Here is a 22,231-nt window from a genome sequence, read left to right on the forward strand (position 1 = left end):
CGAGGCCCTATGCATCCCCGAGGGTGCCACAGGAAATGATTGATTGATTGATTGATTGGTTGAAAAGATTAGGAGAAATACACTGAGGTGGTTTGGACATGTGGAGAGAATGGAGAATGAAAGACTGACTAAGAGGGTGTATGTAGGTGAGGTGGAGGGAGGGAGAGGGAGAGGTAGACCGAGGATGAGGTGGAGGGATGGAGTTGAGTGGTATATGAGGGAGGGGGGGGTGAGTTGGGGGGAGGGGAGTCAAATGGTGGGTGACAGAGTGACTTGGAGGCGTTTTGTCTGCGGCCACCCTTTGCGGGATTAGGGCGTCGGGCTATAGATAGATAGATAGATGCTCCTTTAGTCAATAATTAACTTGTTTCTTCCTCGCTGTAGTTGCCTTTGAATTATATTCTAGCGTCACCCATAGCTATCTTCATTAATGAAGGCGAATTGTTTTGTGTTTGTTGTGACTGCGAATTGTCCCGAAACCTCCATACTCATCCCGAAATACCTTCTTACAAGATTGAAAGCACATACTCCATTATGAAGGAAAAACGTAAACACCGTACTGTAATACACAATTATCTACACATTTATTCACAAAACAGTACAAAATAAAAAGATGCATTAACTGGTGATAGCAAACACTCCCACGGTCGTTTCTTAGCTTGTCCAGTAACACAATTTTCTCTGCTAAGGTCATAACTTTTCTTGATTGTTTTGTCACTTTGGAGTTCTTACTAATTGTATTATTAGCCTTTGGTGAGGCTGGCTTACGTCCTGGGGCCATGTGGAAAGCAAGTGGGAGGCAAGAGGCTCGTATCATACTGCGGTTACAAGTACACCAGACACATGAGGCAGTCAGGCGTGGACTGAGGAATGCGGGGCAGAGAGCAGTGTTGCCATATCCAAACAACGAAATTATGCTAGGGCAATGAAAAAATTATGCTAGATTGAGCAAATTTGTTTCAAGTAAAAAATGAATTATGCTAACTTGAAGCTAAATGATAAAATTCTATACATATTCGTGCAACATATTAATTATGTATTGTTTACTATGAAAATATTAAAATGAACCTACATACAGTAAGAGGATAAATATCGGTTTTCTGCCCATACTGCTTTTTCCCACGAAACTTACGTTTTTCTGATGGATTTTGATGTGATTCATTCGATTTTGAGCATCATTTCCGTCAGAAATAACCAGATTTTGAGATATGACCCCCCCCCCATCCCCCTGCAATAATGGGGGATCTTTGGGGAATCGGAGGTTATAGGGAGGGGGGGAAACACAGAAAATGGTCATTTCCGACTGAAATGAAGCTGAAAATCGAATGAATCATACCAAAATCCATCGGGAAAAACTTAGGTTTCATGGGTAAAGTACAAAGCTCAAACTTATCCTAACCTAACCTAACCGAACCAAACCGAACCTAACCTAAAACCTAACCTAACCTAATCCAACCTAACCTAACCTAACCTAATCCAACCCAACCAAGCCCAAACTGAAAGTAACCAACTATTCAAACATCTTCTTACCTTATTCGTCTCTCCCCCTCTCTCTCTTGCTCTCTCTCTCTCTTTCTCTCTCTCTCTCTGATTTGTAGCTTTTATAAATTATTCCAAAAATATTCCATTCCATTCTATATTATGCTAGAATGATTCTAAAACTTCTAATATGCTAAAAAATATTCCAGACTCGAAAATTTGATCAAAATTATGCTAAAAGAATAAAATTATGCTAGATATGGTAACACTGGCAGGGGGGCCGCGGGAAAGGGACAGAGGGTGGCGTGAGTTTACCGCACTACAATTGGAAGCTGCGGGAATTTCAAATTTTTTGTTTTCTGTATATTCAAGGATATTTTAGTTGAACTTATTAATGCTAAGAAAATCCGCGAGAGGGCAAAACCGTAGACAAAAAATCCGCAAAAAATGCGGGATTACTGTATATATATATATATATATATAGTAATCCCTCTAATATCCGAACGCCCAATATCCGAACATCCCCACTAACCGGACATAATCATCCTGGGATCCAATATTCCCAAAATGGGCCAAAAACCGTAAAAAATTCGAAAAAAATCTGACTTTTTTCCCACCCGTAATTTGAAATTGCCGCCTGGTGCCAAACAGCTGTTACACCATGGTCCCTTCACCCCTTCCTTCCTCCCGCCTCCCCTCTCCCCTGTCAGGGTTGCCATTTGGTATTTTTCATTACCAAGTGTGGGCCAATTTGGTAATGAAAAATTTGTTTGGTAATGAATCAGAATAATGCATTACCAAATGGATTTTTCACATGTATAAGGATACACAGGATGGAGATGGTGGATTGTTTGCTCTCTCTGATTAATCTGCTACCCTACATAGCGTGAAAATAATCAACATGGTGTTAATTATAAGGAGAGTGATTACATGTATTTCCACTTGTATATGTAATTAGTGAAGAATAAATGCTAGCTTTATGAATTTGGTAATGAAAAGTTAAATTTGGTAATGAAAGTTGAGGAGATTGGTAATGTGGCCGTTGCGATCTGGCAACTCTGTTACCCCGACATCATCAACAGTCACAGCTTAACTCCGATCGAGAGCAGATGATCATAGCAGTGCAAGCCACAGGTGCTTGTTTTTTGTGAATAAACAGTGAATAAACTGCAATACCTCGCCAGTAGAACACACAGGAACTTACAGTGTTGTGCAGTGTTAAGAAATTAGAATTTAGAGTGCAGAGGATTAACTGTGGACTGCAAACTGGCAGTTCAAACCAGTCCAGGAGCCAGGGACTTGTAAGCACCCTGAATGTTCAATATTGTATAAACTCACCTCCAAAACCTCATTTTATGGTTCTTTTGCATTTATTTCAGTCTTTTATGTCCCTTATTGGTGTGATGTGGGCCTTAAATAGGTGCTATGCATGTCCAGAGGGAGTTGTATAGGTGTTTCTCTGAGTTAGGGTCCATAAGTACAAGTCCATAAGCTGGGTCCCAATATCCGGACAGGACCACTATCCAGACCTGCCTATGGCCCTATTACGTCAGATATTGGAGAGATTACTGTATATATATATATATATTTTTATATATATATTTTAGTTTTTGTTTATTATAAACTTGAAAATAAACATCTAGGGCATCATCTGGTTAAAAAATAAATCTCTCTCTCTCTCTCTCGTAGTGCCATACGGAAGTTTCAGTGGGGTGTAGTGAAAAAATAAGAAAAATAGTTTTTGTTTATTATAAACTTGAAGATAAACATCCAGGGCATCATCTAGTGAAACCAAAAACTCTCTCTCTCTCTATTGTTGCGTAACGCCAGTGTGTAAGTTTGCGTAGGGGTGGGGTAGTTAGCGGTGATGCACGGCCACTCGAAGGTTAGCACGGCCTGAGCTGTAGCTCACAATGCGACACTTACTAGCCTGAGCTGTGGCTTGCGATCCACGGGTTAATGTTGGTGTGTCCAGGGGTCAGTTTTGAGCCCCTTGTTATTATCATGGTACATGAAGCTCTCTCACGTGACTTCAGAAATGGACTCCTGTGGGAAATGTTGTATGCTGATGATTTGGTGATGATTGTAAAGAATGAAAGGGAGGTGGAGGAAAGATTTAGGAAGTGGAGAGATGTTTTTTTTTTTTTTTTTTTGCGAGGAAGAAGGAACCAAAGGCCATGAACCCGCAATAAGAGTTCCCTCCAAGAGAAAAACAAAGTACAAGAGAGAGCCAAATTCAAGATCTATTCATTTCGAGATGCCTGGACACACTGCATTTGAAAGACTGGAGATCATAGGCAGCAGGAAATACAGACAGAGGGAGACAGTTCCAGAGTTGACCTGTTGCATAAATGAAGGACTGGAAGTAACAGTTAACTCTTGCATTAGAGAGTTGGACAGAAAAGGGATGAGAGTTTGCTGCTAGATGGGTGCTACAGGCCCGTTGTAGAGGTGGAGGAATGCATGCAGACAGTTCAGAGGAGCAGTGGCCATTAAAGTAGTGATAGAAAAGAGATACAAATGCAACAGTGCGGCAAAGAGACAGAGGTTAAAGGGAGTCAGTAAGAGGAGGAGAGTTAATGAGATGAAAAGCCTTTGACTCCACCCTATTGAGAAGAGCTGTATGTGGGGAGCCTCCCTACACATGAGAGTTGTACTCCACACAGGGGCAGATAAAACCCCTGTATAGAGTCAACAATTGTGCAGGGGTAAAGAAAGAACGGAGTCGGCTTAGCACACCCAATCTCTTGGAAGCAGATTTTACAAGAGATGTAATTTGATCTTTCTAAGATAAGTCCCAAGTAAATGAAACCCCAATCATGTTCAAGGATGATGCAGGATTAAGCTGAATATTATTAAACATTAGTGGGTATACCTGTAAAAGATTTTGATGGGTTGATAGGTGTAAGAACTGAGTCTTAGATGCACTAAAAACAACAAGATTATTTTTACCCCAGTCAGAGATATGAGCCAAGTCAGACATTAGGTGTGGCATAGCCTCATCCCTTGTTTGTTGAAGTGGCTGCTGAGATGGGCGTTGCGGGAACTGAATGGAAAGGTGAAGGGTGGAGTCATCAGCGTATGAGTGGATAGGGTTAGATGTACAGCTTAGAAGGTCATTGATGAATAAAAGGAAGAGAGTTGGTGATAGGACAGAGCCCTGAGGAACACCACTGTTGATAGATCTACGAGAAGAATGATGGCCGTCTATAACAGCGGCTATAGAATGACCAGAAAGGAAGCTAGCGATGAAGGCACAGATAGAAGGATAGAGACCTTAAGAGGGCAGTTTGGAAATTAAAGATTTATGCCAGACTCGATCGAAAGCCTTTGAGATGTCAAGTGCAATGGCAAAGCTTTTGCCAAAGTCCCGAAAGGAGGATGACCAGGAGTTTGAAAGATAGGTGAAAAGATCGCCAGTGGAGCGTCCCTGATGGAACCCGTACTGACAGTCAGAAAGAAGGTTGTGATAGGAAAGATGCCTTAAAATTTTTCTATTGAGAATTGACTCGAAAACTTTTGAAATGCAGGACGTTAAAGCAATTGGACGATAGTTAGAGGGTTGGGAGTGGTCACCCTTCTTTGGGACTGGCTGAATGAGAGCAAACTTCCAGCAAGAAGGAAAGGTACAAGTTGACAGACAAAGGCGAAAGAGTTTGCCTAGGCAGGGTGTAAGCACAGAGGCACAGTTCTTAAGAACAACAAGAGGGACTCCATCAGGCTCATATGCCTTGTTAGTGTTGAGGCCAGTGATAGCAGAAAATACATCAGCTGAAGAAATTTTAATGTCAGCCATGAGGAAGTCAGAGGCGGGAAGTGATGGAGGAACAGCACCGGAATCGTCTAAGGTGGAATTGGAGGAGAAAGTCTGTGCGAAGAGATCTGCTTTATCAGTAGAAGAAATAGCTACAGAACCATCAGAGTAGAAAAGAGGAGGGAAGGATGATGAGGTAAAGTTGTTAGAAAGGTTTTTGGCAAGGTGCCAGAAGGAGCGGGAAGAATTCGAGTTGGAGAGTTGAGAGCATTTAGTACGAATGAAATTACTGTATTTTTAGTAGAGCGAAGAACAGACTTGGCACGATTCCGGGCAGAAACGTAAAGATGATGTAATTCAGGGGTGGGTTGGCTCCGGTACCTTTTGTAGGCCCTTTCCTTGTTGCGGACAGCATTAGAACAAGCGTGATTAAAGCAAGGCTTTCTTGCATTAGTCAAAGGATATGGGAAAGGAATGTATGCTTCCATGCCCGAGAGAATAACTTCCGTAATGCGCAAGGCACACTCAGATGGCTCCCAGCCATGGAAGCAATAATCATTCCAGGGAAAATCAAAGAAATACTGCCTGAGGGCCTCCAATCCGGGGCTCCAAAATGCCACAGGCGACGTTTCCCTGGAGGGTCCACAGGCTGCTCCGGAGTGATAGGACGGGTTAAGGTGATAAGGTTGTGATCGGAGGAGCCCAACGGAGAGAAAAGATTAACAGTGTAAGCAGAAGGATTAGTTGTAAGGAAGAGGTCAAGTATGTTGGAGCTCTCTCCAAGGCGGTCTGGGATATACGAGTAGGGTGCTGTACAAGCTGCTCTAGGTCATTAAGTATAGAAAAGATGTAGGTTTGTTCACCAGGTGGGTCAGTGAAAGGTGAGGCACAAGGGCCTCATACCATCTCTCCAGTACTGTTAGGGAAGAGGGAGAGTGGCCATGTGCAATTTGCCACAATGGCATGGGAGGTAATTCCATCTTGTGCAGTGTCTGTGATAAGTGGGTGCGTAAGAGATGTACAGGTAGTGGTATTAGAGGTAAACTGTGAGATAATGCTGGTTTCATGTCCTTGGTTTGTCAGGGAGAGCAGGTGGAGATTGTCAGGTATGAAAGGATTCAACTTTTTGGTGAGTCCCGTGAGTGTGTGAAAGAGTTTTGTTATTTGGGAGACATGTTAAGTGCTGGAGGTGGGGCTGGAGTGAGGAGTGGTGGAAGAAGTTCAGAGAGCTGTTGCCTCTCCTGACATTGAGAGGGCTTTCCCTCTGTGCTAAGGGATCTTTGTATGCAGCATGTGTTAGGAGTGTATTGCTGTATGGTAATGAGACCTGGGCAGTAAAGGAAGAGGATATTTGCAGGCTTAGACGTACAGAAATGACAATGATCAGGTGGATGTGCAATGCATCCCTGAGTGTGAAGCCTTGGGGGGGCTTGGTTTATGATGGAAAAGTTGAGGAGTAGGATGAGACTGGAGTGTATTGGTGTTGTGATGAGGAGAGGTAGATTGAGGTGGTTTGGGCTTGTGGAGAGAATGGGGGATGGTAATTGGGTGCAACAAGTGGGAAGTGTTAATGTTGGGAGTAGGGTTGTGAGAGGTAGGCTGAAAAAGATGTTGGATGAGGTCATTGAGTGTGGTTTCAGGGACAAGGGACTGGGTAGGGAAGTTGCCAGAGATTGAGCAGCATGGAGAGCCGCTACTAGGTGACAAAGGCTGATGCATGAATTTTGGAGCCTTTAAAAAAAAAAAAAAAAAATGGGGCCAGTAGACCTCGTTCTCTAGAAATTTCACGCTTTACAAATAGCATACATTATGGGGAAAATTCAAATTGGTGGGATGGCTGCCTCAAAAGTCACCACATTGGTCCCTAGTCAATCATTTTGCCTGTATATAGGACATTAAATGCTTTTTTTTTTTTTTTTTTAAATGCAAAAAAGAAGGAGCCAAAGGCTAAGAGCCCACAAACAGTTCTATCTATCTATCTATCTATTGCCAGATGCCTCAGTCCTGTTTGGGGTGGCCACAAACAAATCGCCTCCACTTCGCCTTGTCCCCCGCCAATTCACTGCCCCCGCTTCCAACTAACCCCCCCCCCTCTCTCATATACAGTACCTCTCCACCCCATCCTTTCATCTCATCCTCGGCCTCCCCCTCCCTCTTCCCCCCTCCACCTAACTCACATACACTCTCTTCGTCAGTCTCTCACCCTCCATTCTCTCTACATGGCCAAACCACCTCATCGTATTCCTCCTAACATTTCCTATCACATCCACATCCACACCACAATGCTCCTTTATATCCTAATTTTTGTCAGCCTGTCTCTCCATGTGACTCCACAGGCTCCTCTGAAATAACTCGTTTCCACTGCTTTCACTCTTGACTTGTGTCCCTCCAGCAACGTCCAAGCTTCACATTCATACATTTAGAGTTGGTATCACAATACTGTCATGTAGAAACTTTTTCACTTCCATGTTCACTTCCCTGCTTCTTATCACTGCCTTCAAGGAACCAGCAACCTTTCTTCCCTGCTGTACCATTTCAAACACTTCACCCTCCAAACCTCCATCCTTACTCATCACACTACCCAAGTATTTAAATGTACTCACATTTTCCAATTCCTCACCATCCAACCTCGCTGTACATTCACTGACGTCACCTCTCTCAGAGACCATCACTTTACTCTTCCCCACATTCACCTTCAGATTCCATTTCTTACACACTGTCCCAAACTCATCCACCAAGCCTTGCAGCTCTCCTTCGTCCTCACTCAACAACACAGTATCATCTGCAAACAACAGTACAGGGAGTACTCCAACATCCACTACCCTACCTTGTACCTCGTTTATTACCCCATCCATGTACAGATTGAACAACCATGGAGACATAACACATCCCTGTTTCAACCCAACCTTCAGAGAGAAAAATTCACTCAGTTCGCCATCCACACGCACTGCAGCCTTAGCACCATCATGCATACTCTTCAGAGCATTCAACAACTTCCCATCTACTCCATATATTCTTAATACTTTCCACAATCCTTGTCTATCCACCCTGTCATATGCTTTCTCCAAATCCATGAAAGCCGCATACAACTTCTTTCCCTTCTCTAGAAACTTTTCCACTAAAGATCTAAGAATGAATATCTGATCTACACAACCTCTTTCCTTCCTAAAGCCTCCCTGTTCTTCTCCAGCTAATTCCTCTGTTCTTTCTGTAACTCTGTCTATAAGTATCCTACCATACACTTTTCCTATTATACTAAGAAAACAGATGCCCCTATGATTACCACACACTTCTTTTTCCTTCCTTCCAAGAAGAAAAAAAAAAAACAATACAAAGAATGCCAGATTTAAGATCCATTCAAGATGCCTGGACACACTGCATTTGAAAGATTGGAGATCATAGGAAGTAGGAAATACAGACAGAGGGAGACAGTTCCAGAGTTGACCTGTTGCATAAATGAAGGACTGGGAGTAATGGTTAACTCTTGCATTAGAGACTTGGACAGCAAATGGATGAGAGTTTGTTGCTAGACGGGTGCTACACGCCTGTCGTAGAGGTGAAGGGATGCATGCAAACAGTTCAGAGGAGCAGTGACCATTGAAGTACCGGTAGTGATAGAAATAATGATGCAATAGTGTGGCGAAGAGACAGAGGTTGAAGGGAGCCAGTAAGACGAGGAGAGTTAATGAGATGAAAAGTCTTTGACTCCACATTGTTGAGAGGAGCTGTATGTGGGGAGCCTACCCACACATGAGAGTTGTATTCTACGTAGGGGTGAATAAAACCTGTGTATTAAGTCAACAACTGTGCAGGGGTAAAGAAGGTATGGAGTTGTCTTAACACACCCAATCTCTTGGAAGCAGATTTTGCAAGAGATGTAATATCTTTCCAAGATAAGTCCCGAGAGAATGAAACCCCAGGTCTGTTCAAGGATGATGCAGGATCATGCTGAATATTATTAAACATTAGTGGTTACTCCTATGGAAGACTGTCAGGTTGATAGGTGTAAGAACTGAGTCTTTCTATCTATCTATCTATTGCCAGACGCCTCAATCCCGTTTGGGGTGGCCACAAACAAATCGCCTCCAAGTCGCCCTGTCCCCCGCCATTTCACTACCCTGCTCCCAACTCACACCCCCCTCTCTCATATACCTCTCCACCCCATCCCTCCATCTCATCCTCGGTCTCCCCCTCCCTCTTCCACCCTCCACCTCACTCACATACACTCTCTTCGTCAGTCTTTCACCCTCCATCCTCTCCACATGGCCAAACCACCTCAGTGTGTTCCTCACAACGCTTCCTATCACATCCACATCAACACCACAACGCTCCTTTATATCCTCATTTGTCAGCCTGTCTCTCCACGTGACTCCACAGGCTCCTCTTAAATAACTCATTTCCACTGCTCTCACTCTTGACTTGTGTCCTTCCAACAATGTCCAAGCTTCACTTCCGTATGTTAGAGTTGGTATCACAATACTGTCATGTAGTAACTTTTTTACTTCCATGCTCACTTCCCTGTTTCTTATCACTGCTTTCAAGGAACCAGCAACCTTTCTTCCCTGCTGTACCCTTTCAAGCACTTCACCCTCCAAACCTCCATCCTTACTCATCACACTACCCAAATACTTAAACGTACTCACATTTTCCAATTCCTCACCATCCAACCTCACTATACATTCACTGACTTCACCTCTCTCAAAGACCATCACTTTACTCTTCCCTACATTCACCTTTAGGTTCCATTTCTAACACACACTCTCAAACTCATCCACCAAGCCTTGCAGCTCCCCTTCGTCTTCACTCAACAACACAGTATCATCTGCAAACAACAGTACAGGGAGTTTCCAAACACTATCCTCTCTCACCAGGGCCACTCCAACATCCACTACCCTACCTTGTACCTCTTTTATTACCCCATCCATGTACAGATTGAACAACCATGGAGACATGACACATCCCTGTTTCAAACCAACTTTCAAGGAGAAAAATTCACTTAGTTCACCATCCACACGCACTGCAGCCTTCGCACCATCGTACATACTCTTCACAGCATTCAACAACTTCGCATCTACTCCATATATTCTTAACACTTTCCACAATCCTTGTCTATCCACCCTGTCATATGCTTTCTCCAAATCCATGAAAGCCACATACAACTTCTTTCCCTTCTCTAGGAACTTTTCCACTAAAGATCTAAGAATGAATATCTGATCTACATAACCTCTTCCCTTCCTAAAGCCTCCCTGTTCTTCTCCAACTAATTTCTCTGTACTTTCTGTAACTCTGTCTATAAGTATCCTACCATACACTTTTCCTATTATACTAAGAAGACAAATGCCCCTATGATTACCACACACTTCTTTTTCCCCTTTTCCTTTGTACAAGGGAATAATTATACCTGACTTCCAATCCTCCGGGACTCTACCTTCCTCCCAGGCCAATCTGCACATCTTCCACATCCATTCTACTACTATCTCTCCCCCATGATTCAGCATCTCACCACACACTCCATCAATTCCTGGGGCTTTCCCCGATTTAACTTTCTTCATTGCTTCCACAACCTCTATCCTACTGATTTCTTTCTGTCTTCTCACCTCCCTCCTTCTCCCAGCCATTCCCCAGCCACTTATACTCGCATTACTTCCATCCTCTATGTTCAACAATTCCTTAAAATGTTCTCTCCATCTGCTCACTTTTTCTCCCTTCTCCACTAGTAATCTACCATGTTTATCTTTCACTCCCCTGCTAACTTCACTTCCACCCTGTCTTACTCTTTTCACTTCTCTCCAGAACATTTTCTTACAGTCCCTCCACTTTACACTCAAATTCCTTCCAAATTCCTCATCCACTCTCTTCTTACTCTCTCTTACTAATCTTTTCACCTCTCTCTTCCTTTCCACATATAACTCTCTCTTCCGCATCTCAACTTCTTCCACGCCCCTATTTCTCATCCATTCATTGTATGCTTTCTTCTTTTGTGCCACAGCCTGTTTCACCTCTTCAGTCCACCACGCTGTTCCTTGCACCCCCCTCCGTCTTCTCTTCCTTCCACACACCACATCACATGCTGCACATAGTCTTTGATACATTTAAAACAAGATTATTTTTACCCCAGTCAGAGGTATGAGCCAAGTCAGACTTTAGGTGTGCCATAGCCTCATCTCTTGATTGTTGAAAACTGCTGAGATGAACATTGTGGGAACCAAGTGGAAAGTTGAATGGTGGAGTCATCAGTATATGAGTGGATAAGGTTAGATGTACAGCTTAGAAGGTCATTGATGAATAAAAGGAAGAGAGTTGGTGATAGGATAGAACCCTGAGGAACACCACTGTTGATTGATCTAGAAGAACGGTGGCCATCAACAACAGCAGCTATAGAACGACCAGAAAGGATGCTATAGATGAAGGCACAGATAGAAGGATAGAAACCGTGAAAGTGCAGTTTGGAAAATAAAGATTTATGCCAGACTCATCAAAAGCCTTTGAGATGTCAAGTGCAATGTCAAAGCTTTCGCCAAAGTCCCGAAAGAAGGATGACCAGGAGTCTGAAAAGTTGGTGAGAAGATCACAAGTGGAGCATCCCTGATGGAACCCATACTAGTATGACGATCAGGATGAAGGTTGTAATAGGAAAGATGCTTTAAAATTTGTCTGTTAAGAATAGACTTGAGAACTTTTGAGACACAGGATGTTAAAGCAGTTGGGCGACAGTTAGAGGGTTGGGAATGGTCACCCTTCTTTCTGACTGGCTGAATGAGAACAAACTTCCAGAAAAAAAGAAAGGTACAAGTTGATTTTGTGGTAGGTGGGGGCGCTCACCATCCACTCACTCGATGTAGTGCTGCTCTCGGGTGTCTGCCCTTTCCTCTCCATCCTTCTTTCCTTCCATTCTCTTATGTCTTTCTTTCCTTCATTCTTTCCTTGTGCTTCTGCCTACGGGTGACTTTACACTTCCTCTTCTGTCTTTCTTTCCTTCATTCTTTCCACTTCCTTCAGCCTGTGGGTGACTCTACACTGAGTGACAAGCCAAATGGTTTCCTGTGCACCAGGAAACCGTTTACTACGCTGGGTGGTAACCATTAACCAAATTTTGGCTCCTGGTGGTTTAGTGGGTAATTATTGCACTCCAGTTGGATTGAGCTGGTAAAGGTTTATATCCAAGGGGTGGTTAGGGTTGATTGCTTATGTAATGCCACTCAGGGATGAGTGAGGCTGGTCACTCTCATCTTAAATCTCGGGACCAACTGCCTAGCCCCAGGCTCCTACACATCTCATGGGGCAATGTAGGCTTGGGTGATGGATGGATGGATGGACAAGTTGACTGACAAGATGAAAGAGTTTACCTATGCAGGGTGTAAGCACAGAAGCACAGTTCTTGAGGACAACAGGAGGGACCCCATCAGGCCCATATGCTTTGTTAGTACTAAGGCCAGTGATGGCAGAAAATACATCAGCTTAACAAATTTTAATGTCAGCCATGAGGAAGTCAGAGGGGGGAAATGATGAAGGAACAGCACCAGAATCGTCTAAGGTGGAATTTGAGGAAAACGTCTGTGGAAAGAGATCTGCTTTATCAGTAGAGGAAATTGCTACAGAGCCATCAGAGTAGAAAAGAGGAGGGAAGGATGATGAGGTAAAGTTGTTAGAAAGGTTTTCAGCAAAGTGCCAGAAGGAGTGGGAAGAATTCTAGTTGGAAGTTGAGAGTGCTTAGTACAGATGAAGTTATTTTTAGCAGAGCGAAGAACAGACTTAGCACGATTCTGGGCAGAAACATGAAAAAGATGTGATTCAGGGGTGTGTTGACTCCGGTACCTTTTAAATGCCCTCTCCTTGTTGTGGACGGCATTAGAACAAGCATGATTAAACCAAGGCTTTCTTGCATTAGTCAGAGGATATGAGAAAGGAATGCATGCTTCCATGCTCGAGAGAATAACCTCCATAATGTGCAAAGCACACTCAGATGGCTCCCAGACATGGAAGCAATAATCATTCCAGGGAAAATTAAAGAAGTTGTGTCTGAGGGCCTTCCAATCATCAGCACCAAGTTGCCACTACCGACATTTCCTTGGAGGGTCCACAGGCCGTACTGGAGTGATATGACAGGTTAAGGTAATATTGTTGTGATTGGAGGAGCCCAACACAAGTATAAACAATGCAATAGCCCCCTACCTTAAAGTCTGTGCAGGAAAGGCTTATCTGACTTGTAGAGATGGGGTTCTGAGTTACTGTTCTCGAGCCCCAGCACCCTAGACTCTGCTCGACTCCATCACACTGCCACCACTACCACCAACATGCTCCACATTATTCATGAACCTCTCAAAGTCCAAGGCAGACACAACCGATACATCATTGTCATCATCCTTGGCTGATGTTGAGGGCACTGGATCATTTTTTTGTTGTGATGATGTAGATAAGGCGGTGATCAGAGTCTGATGCTTTCAGTTCACTTCCTTGGCATGCCTCTCTCAGTAGTAATGGATGCTGTTTTGTGTGGCGTCCAGAACCTCTTGAGCTCTCTTTTTACAGTTTTCATTCATTGTCACTCGATCTTTAAACTTGGCAGAGGCTGCCAGGATTTTGCTTACGTTTCTGATTGGTAGATTTTCCTGTCCATGGCCATGGCTTTTGACGTCGTGACCTGTGCTGACATCATGACCCGTGTCACCTCCTCGCATGCACTACAAGGGTAGGTTGCGCTCTGTGGCACAACACCAGATTTGGTTCACTTTGCAGCCCCAATTTTTCATTTTCAGAACCATCTCTTGCACCACCGATTATTTCATTTTTTCACACAACTGCTGCGCTCTAAGAATTTTGCATTGTAGAAACTCGTGTGTTAAGCGAATGGACTGTATCAGAGCTCAGTGACTTTTCTAGATGTGCACATTATTATGTATAATATACCAGAGAAATTAGTGTACAATATTAATAATTTCATGTGGGAATAAATATTCTAGTCATACAGACAGCTCCTGTGAAGTGGAAAAAGTACCGGTACATTACTAATATAAAATGTAATCAGTATGAGTGAATATATGTGTGTAATGCAAGTATTTTAAGAAAGGTTGCAGTGTGTGAGGCTTTACAGTTATCATGTTTTCATTAATTACAGTAGGCACAGTGATACAGTATAGTATCTACCATAAGTTTTTATTAAGAAACAAATATTTCTCCAAGTTCAGTAGGAACATTTTATTTCATTGCTAAAGATATACTTTTCAAAGAGCTACTAAATAAATGTGTTTTTTCTTTAATGCTTTAATACATTTTTATGCTGTGCATCATGCAGAAGTGGCTGTGCGAGTTGAAAAATTGTTTGGTGTGTGAGGGTGTGTGGATGAGCTGTATGCCCCCAACTAGCCATGTGTTCCTCAGGTAAGCATCCGGTGTCGGCGCTGGTGGAGCTGTGTACCAAGAATAACTGGGAACCCCCAGAATTTGAGATTGTCTATGACTCTGGACCCGACCACCATAAGAAATACCTCATGAAGGTATGGTAATAGTTTCTGCTCTCACTGGTTATAATTACACCGTGCAGTGCTATAATTTGTAATTTTTCCTTACTTTGTTTATTCCTGGCATCATTGCAGTTTACCTTAGTGTGTCTTTATGATTGCCATACAAGTTTTTTTTTTTTAACTGTGTCATTTTCAGTACAGATAACATTCCACTTTTGTTCTGAAGATTTTTTCAGTTGCTGCATAATATTTTTAAAGACTCTGATTCAACAGAGAGTACAACTATTATCACTGGTCATCAGAATGTTCATACTTGACTTATTATGCTCTAAATTAAGTATTTGTGATCATTGTAATCATACCATCATATATAGTACAATATTCCATGAGGGAAGTGCTTATCAAAGAGTCTGTTATCTTGTATTTGTGAAGTGTTGGTTTTCATGTTCATTACTTGCAGGCATGATTATTATCAGTAAAAGAAATTTTTAAGTTTCAAGAATTGTTTAGTTTATATATTATACTGTACATGTCTATCTGTCTATCTACCATATTTATCTATCTCTCTGTCTGTACTTTATATCTATCTATCTATACCTGACTATCTATCTGTTATCTTTACATATACATACATATATATATATATATATATATATATATATGTATGTATGTATGTATATACAAGGGTTCCTCTTATTTTGACGCATTTTACTTCGACACCTCGTTTTTCGTGCAAGAAAAAAGTTTCCGAGTTGTCTCACAATTCGCTGATTTCCCTACATTTTGCTGGTCCCAGCCAGCAGCCGACGGTGCATACCGATACTCAATTGTTGGCGGCCATCTTGTGACCACCGTGCCCTCTTCCGATACAGCGGTGGTACTACAGACCCACATGCCAGTTGTTTTTTTGGTGCTCTGCTCGCCACGTGGCTCGTGGCTTCCTGACCCACACCTGGGCGACCATGCTGCGACGTGAGATGCAGCGTGCCAGTGAAGTACAGCGCGCGGAGTGACAAGCCGAGGGGGATGGTGTAGCGCCATCGCGGCTGCCTAAGGAAAAGCTCACGTACAGGGTTGGCCAGAAACATCACCAGTACTCAGCTGCCGACAAGGCAAGAATTTTGCAGCGCATTGAGGAGGGGCTGACAGCCCCTGAAATACATCACCTGACAGGGGCTCATGAAAGCATTATAAGGACACTCAGGAAGAACAGGACAACTCTCAAGAAGCAGGTGAGTGCATGTTAAATGATAATAAGGTAAATGTGTCTGCATTGTTTTAGGTCAGCCCTTATTTCTGGCATTATTTTTTACTGTATTAGGTGTTTGGGGTAACCAACGTTAACGAACCAAGTCTTAGTTAGAACAGTTCAGGGACGGAATATACAGTCCGTCAATGACATATAAAGTTCCTTTACATAATACCCTTAAGGGTGTACTGTTTGTGTTGCCTTATAAAAGCATTAAACTTTTCTTGTGTGTACAGTTGATTTTAGGGTGCTGTTATGCATGTGTGTTTGGTTACTGTGCTTATAAAGTCACTGTACATTATACCTTTAAGGATGTACTGTTTAAGTGTTGCTTTATAAAAACATTAAACATTTCTTCTGTGTACAGTTGATCTTTGGGTGCTGTTATGCATGTGTGTGTATGCCAATTATTGTCCAAAGGTTGCAATCCGGACCAAGTTCTTCCCGTCCAACAAGACGGTGATTGTGGGGGCGTCTGTGGTAAGACGTGTTATGGCTATAACAGAAGGATACTTTGTCCGCTGGCTCGACAGCCAGAGCTGGGCAGGTGTGAGCATCTCTACCAGGGCCATCAAGGACGAGGCACTAAGGATATATGCTGCAGTTTGCCGGAAGAATATAGACCCGCCACCCACGTTCAGCACTTCGTCAGGGTGGCTCTTCAGGTTTAAGAAAAGGTGCGAGGTGAGGAGGGTGGCTTACCATGGTGAGGCCGCCTCTGCTGACATTGATGCGGTTGCTAGGTTTCCAGGGGAGGCACGCAAGATTGTTGAGGAGGGCGGGTATTCATGGCATCAAGTCTATAATTGTGATGAGACTGGCATCTTCTGGAAGCGGTACCTGATTTAGGCACAGAAGCAGGCAGTCAGCACGAAGATGAATAAAGAAAGGTTGAGCATCTTACTCACCTGCAATGCTTCTGGCGCACACAAGATGAAGCCTCTTGTCATCCACAAATTCCATAAACCTCGGCCCTACAGGCACTGCAACATGAAAAAACTCAACGTTTACTGGGAGGTCACACCGTGAGACTACATGGTGGAGAGTCTGTTGCACAAGTGGTTCGATCAGTATTTCATTCCCGACGCACAGAAGCACTGCAGGAAAATGAATCTGGCATTTAAGGTTGTCCTTTTAATGGATAATGCAAGAGCACATGCCAAATATCTTGTTGACTGTCACTCTGACGTCCGTGTTGTATTCTTACCACCTAACACAACTTCACAACTCCAACCCCTGGACCAAGAGATCATTGCCAACTTTAAGAACATGTCCTGCTCTAAGGTGCATGACAGACTCAGGAGAGAGACAGTTGACCACACAGCGCTGTGCCAGATTCAAGAAGAGGAAGATTCTGACAGCGCCGACTTCCCACACCGCACACCCACAGCCTCGCCAGAGTCTCTGGACCTTCCCAGCAGTCCATAGGTTACACCAGCAGCAATGTCTCCCAGGCTGGAACAGTCACCAAGTAGTCCAGAGGAGCCCACACCGGGACTGTCCTCAAGGCCAGACCAGTCTCCTAGCACACCCACACCCCTGCCACCACCTGCCGATTCTCGACCTGCCAAGACAGTAAGTCAGTTTTGGAAGGATTTCAACATAAAAAATGCAGTGTATCATGGTCAAATGCTGGAACAAAGTTACCCAAGCCATTATAGCACACGGGTGGAAGAAACTTTTCCCTCACCTGACTGTCGAAGGTGAGTGGCAGAGGGCAGACGACACTCTGGTGGCCGCTATGGAAGCTATCAGAAACACAAGCCAAGACGCATCTGAGGTGGATGAAACGGCTGTAAGACAACACTTGACACACCATGGCCTAGACTCAAGTGTGGTAGACATAACAGAGGAAGAGATGAACTTTAGTGAAGAGGAGAACGAAAGGCCAGAGCACACTACAGAGGGCAAGTTGAGCACGCAGAAATTGTCCCAGACCCTGTCCACCATAACCGACATGGCAACCACCTTCGAGGCATACACCAGGACTATGCCTGAGGCTACCAACATCATATTAGCCTTGGGTGAAGTGAAGTCTCAAGTGATGGCCGTCTACAACAAAAACATACAGCCGCAGAGACAAGCCCGGATCACACGATATTTTCAGGAGAGAGAGAATGTGGCTGCTATTCTGCAGGACTTGAACGTGCAAGCAGGGGTGGATGAAGGAGGAGAAGTGGACAGAGAGGAAGCGGAGGTGCTGGAGCCTGAGTTCAACTTCGAGGGCTTTGGCCTAGGTGTTAGGGCTTCCCCAGAGAGGCCCATGTCACCTAGTAACTAGCCCATCTACCCTCAACACACCTTCACTTGACACTCAAGCCAGTCTTCACTTTATTTCTGGTAAGGATTATTGGTCTTGCAGCTCTTTATAACAGCTTTAATGTCTTTTCAGGTAGATGTTTATTGTGTTATGCTGTTTCAGCACTAGTACACACTCTTCATTTCATTTTGGGTAAGGCCTGTTTGGTGTTATAGTACATAATGGTAGGGTAGGTACATGACCCACCGGAACACTCCTCCGTTTTTCCCTTTGATTCTTATCTTCACACTTCGACGTTTCACATTTCGCTCGGTTTTGGCGGAACATCTAAGCAGCGAAAAACGAGAAACCACGCTTGTGGTCCTACCGGACCCAGGTTCAAATCTCCGCTGGGGCAGGGACCAGTTTAAGGATTTGAATTTCATTACGGCAGACTTTACCGATCTACCAGAAGACCTGCCGACATCGTAAAAATACTCTTGCTAATACCAATACACCAGTCCTGTATGAGACAGCTCTAGCATGTATTCAATATGGATGGTGGGTGTTAGCGCCAAAGTGGTGACATGTAGAGGTGTACGATATGTAGAAGGACTACTGGGCCTTGGGAGCAGGCTGAGAAGCCTATGCCCAGAGTTGAGCACATATATATATACAGTATATATATATATATATATATATATATATATATTTATGTATGTATGTATATATATATACAGGGTGTAACGCAACGTATGACAAAAACTTACACAAATGATCTATCATGTAATTTTGAGTATACAGTACTTTGTTCTGTAAACATACACACTGCGACCCTAGTTCAGTACCCAGCATTCAGCTGTTTAAGTGTAAAAGTTTCATGGCTTGAATCTGTCACTGGGTGGGAGCTTCACATGGAGATGGGAAATGAGCGTTATTAGCTTATAATGTACTGTACATAAAAATCCCATATCCTGTCAGCACAGATGAGTTTTAAGAAGAAACTATACGTAGTCTGTTGATTCTTTAACATCAAGTCATGCTTTCCTGCAATTCTTTTGCACAAATCGACTGTAATTAAGGATTGCATTCGAATTTTAAGGATTGCAGGGGAGTAGGGAGGGAGGAGAGGCTGGTGTGTTGTTGCCAGTTATATAATGTTTGATTTGTAGGATACTGCCACCAGCATTATCATAACACCCACAGCTCATTCAATGAAGAAACATTATTGTAAAGCGTGACTAGCGTCACTGTAAGTCAGGAGTAGTAATATTATTTATTACAATTTTTCTGCTGCATGTAAATGTGGCATCATTTTTTTCATATGATGGTGACATGAGAATAATGACACAGGGTTGCCAATTTAACGACTACAGCAAGCTCGCCCCCAACGCGTGGGCTTCGTTCCTAACGTGGCGCGTTCGGCGCGAAACCGCGTAAGTTTTAACTACTCCTTATTTTGCTCCCTAGATCTCCTAAACGTGGTCTTTTGCTGTTATCTGCCATTGGTAATCAATATGAAGCACTTACTTAATGTTATAACTTACAAATACAGTACTGAACAGCAAAACTTCAACATACACATACGTAAACACAAGGCAACATTCTGATTCCGAAACCAATCGGCGTTGGAATGTTGCCTTGTGTTTACATATTTGTATGTCGAAGTTTTGCTGTGCAGTACTGTATTTGTAAGTTGGAACATTAAATAAACCTTCTAACCACTTAACCCCTACACCGCGGGCTTGTTTACCAATTACTTGCGTGTGCCGCGGGGTTATTTGGGCTCCGACAGACTCTCAAAAAATATTTGCCAAAAATCAGTTATTAGTCCTAGAATAATAAAATTACATATGCTTATGGCACATACCTTCAGCTTTCTCCTGGAATGATTGTTGAGCCTTCGTCGGTTACCGTAGGACTTGTGGAGACCTCTGAAGTAGGGTAACGAAGTCTCCACTTTACACTTCCCAACAACCCGTAATATGATTACCACAGCCAGATACAAACACTATAAACACTATTCTACAATTTTCAAGTAGTTTGGGATCCATACTCAAAAAAAAAAACACTGTGAAAGCAATGGAAATTACGAGCGCGTCTGATCGTCGCACTGGCACTAGTTCGCTCATGGTAGTCTGTCATTTATTATTCATAAAACCCCTCACACTTTATATTTCTATTACTATATAACACTTATATATATCTACAGTCTTTATCCATAAGTTTCCTTCAGTAGTATTAGTTTATTGTCACTGTAGGGATTCAATTTCTTTCAGTAAAATACGTAGCATTCACTTTCTCGTCCTGTACAGTATACTGGCATTGAGACTGAATGTCACTTTCATCTTCACTCTCATAACTCATAGCATTCAGACATGCTAGAGTGAAACTCACTTTCATTACTCCTAGGGTATATACTCATATTCTTATAATACTACTCATTTACATTTCTATTTACGATCTCTATTTTATTTACGTTATTTACATTTCTATTTTATTTACAGTGTTATGCACTGTCACTTGAAATAACTTATAAAACTATTTTCCATTGTTCACGTATATTTACATTCATTACTTTCACTTGCTGTTTACACATTATTTACACATTATTTACAATTCCACTTGCACTGTTTTACTCAATAGAAAGATCGTAGTCACTCTTTTATCAATTGTCAGCCCTTTACCTCTTTCCACACGAGGTTTAGTAGGGGTAAAGGTCACAGAGCCATTTGCATGGGGGTGAAAAAAGGCCTTGAAGTCAGCAAGATGAAACATACGTCCTCTCACTTCGGAAGATGACAGTACACTGATAACGCAGGGGCAGCCTAGAGGCCTGCTTTAGGGGTTATTCAGAGTTACCAATATTACTTCTTGAAACAGCTAAGTCTAGCACTGATATGATTGGCAGGAAATCTAGACAATACATTATAAATTTGGTAGTTCCAGGTGAATGTAAATATCATTTAGGGTTCTCCCTTCCCTCCTTACAGGTATATTTATTAAGAAAATAGATTAGAGGCCTACTTAGGAGATATATAATCAGAGCTACCAATGTTAAATCTTGAAACAGCTTTGTGTAGCACTGATATGATTGGCAGGAAATCTAGACAATACATTATAAATTAGGTAGTTCCAGGTGAATGTAAATATCACTTAGGCCTCTCCCTTCTCTCCTTACATGTATATTTATTACGAAAATAGATTATACGGCATATTTCAAGTGGAAAAAAACAGCGAAAATTAGCGAACGAGTGCACGTGAGGTGTTGTCAGGTGATAATTAGCCAATTCCAGGTGTATGGCACTCTCACTTACCTGATTTCTTTCTTGTATATATTATTTGGTATAAGAATACGACATAGGGCTTATTTCAATGGATGAAATCAGTGAAAAATTCCAGGGAAGATTTACTTAGCGTAGCATGGCCGGGCAGGCGAGAGGATTGGGTAATGGAGGGGGGGTAGGGAGGGGAGTCAAGAACAGGGAGAAATGGCTAAATTGTCAACAATGGATGGGAGTACAGATGAGATTAGGAGTGCTGACTAGTGTTGGACATTGTCAGTACTGATAGATGATACAAGCCCCCACTTGAAAGCCCGGGTGAATTCAAAATAACACAGAATCACAAAAGCGACGCCCCGCGGTATGATCCCTTGCTCCCAAGCGTCACGAAAGTGACGCCCCGCGGTTAAGGGGTTAAAGTGCTTCATATTGATTACCAATGGCAGATAACAGCAAAATACCACGTTTAGGGAGTCTAGGGAGCAAAATGGTTTCGGGACTATTCGCTGTCAAGCCAGTTCACCGTCACAACAATAACAAGACAACATAGACTTTGATGGATCTCCCAGAAATACAGTTATTAAAGTATTGATTAATTAATAATAAGTATATTTATAAAAGTATTAATTTATTTATATAAGTATATTTATAGAATGACAGGGAATCATCCAGGGTGCAAATTGTCCTGACGGGGAATTGTCCATGTTTTGACGGGGAATTGACATGATGGCGAATTGTCTTGGAACCCACCAGTCGTGTGTAATC

The 22,231-nt window shown here is 42.8% G+C and overlaps 1 protein-coding gene across 2 annotated transcripts in view; it reads left to right on the forward strand.

Annotated features, from left to right (window-relative positions):
* Positions 1-22,231, forward strand: part of LOC145401924 (protein Son-like) — a 450,784-nt gene that overhangs the window by 363,774 nt on the left and 64,779 nt on the right. For both annotated transcript variants that reach the window (XM_080274033.1, XM_080274040.1), the window contains exon 8: positions 14,612-14,727. In XM_080274033.1, coding sequence (XP_080130159.1) covers positions 14,612-14,727 — 116 coding nt within the window. The remainder of the gene's footprint in view (positions 1-14,611; positions 14,728-22,231) is intronic.

This window comes from Coenobita brevimanus, chromosome 6 (assembly GCF_032717465.1).
Source record: "Coenobita brevimanus isolate Jiangsu-jjx chromosome 6, ASM3271746v2, whole genome shotgun sequence".
Lineage (NCBI taxonomy): Eukaryota > Metazoa > Arthropoda > Malacostraca > Decapoda > Coenobitidae > Coenobita > Coenobita brevimanus.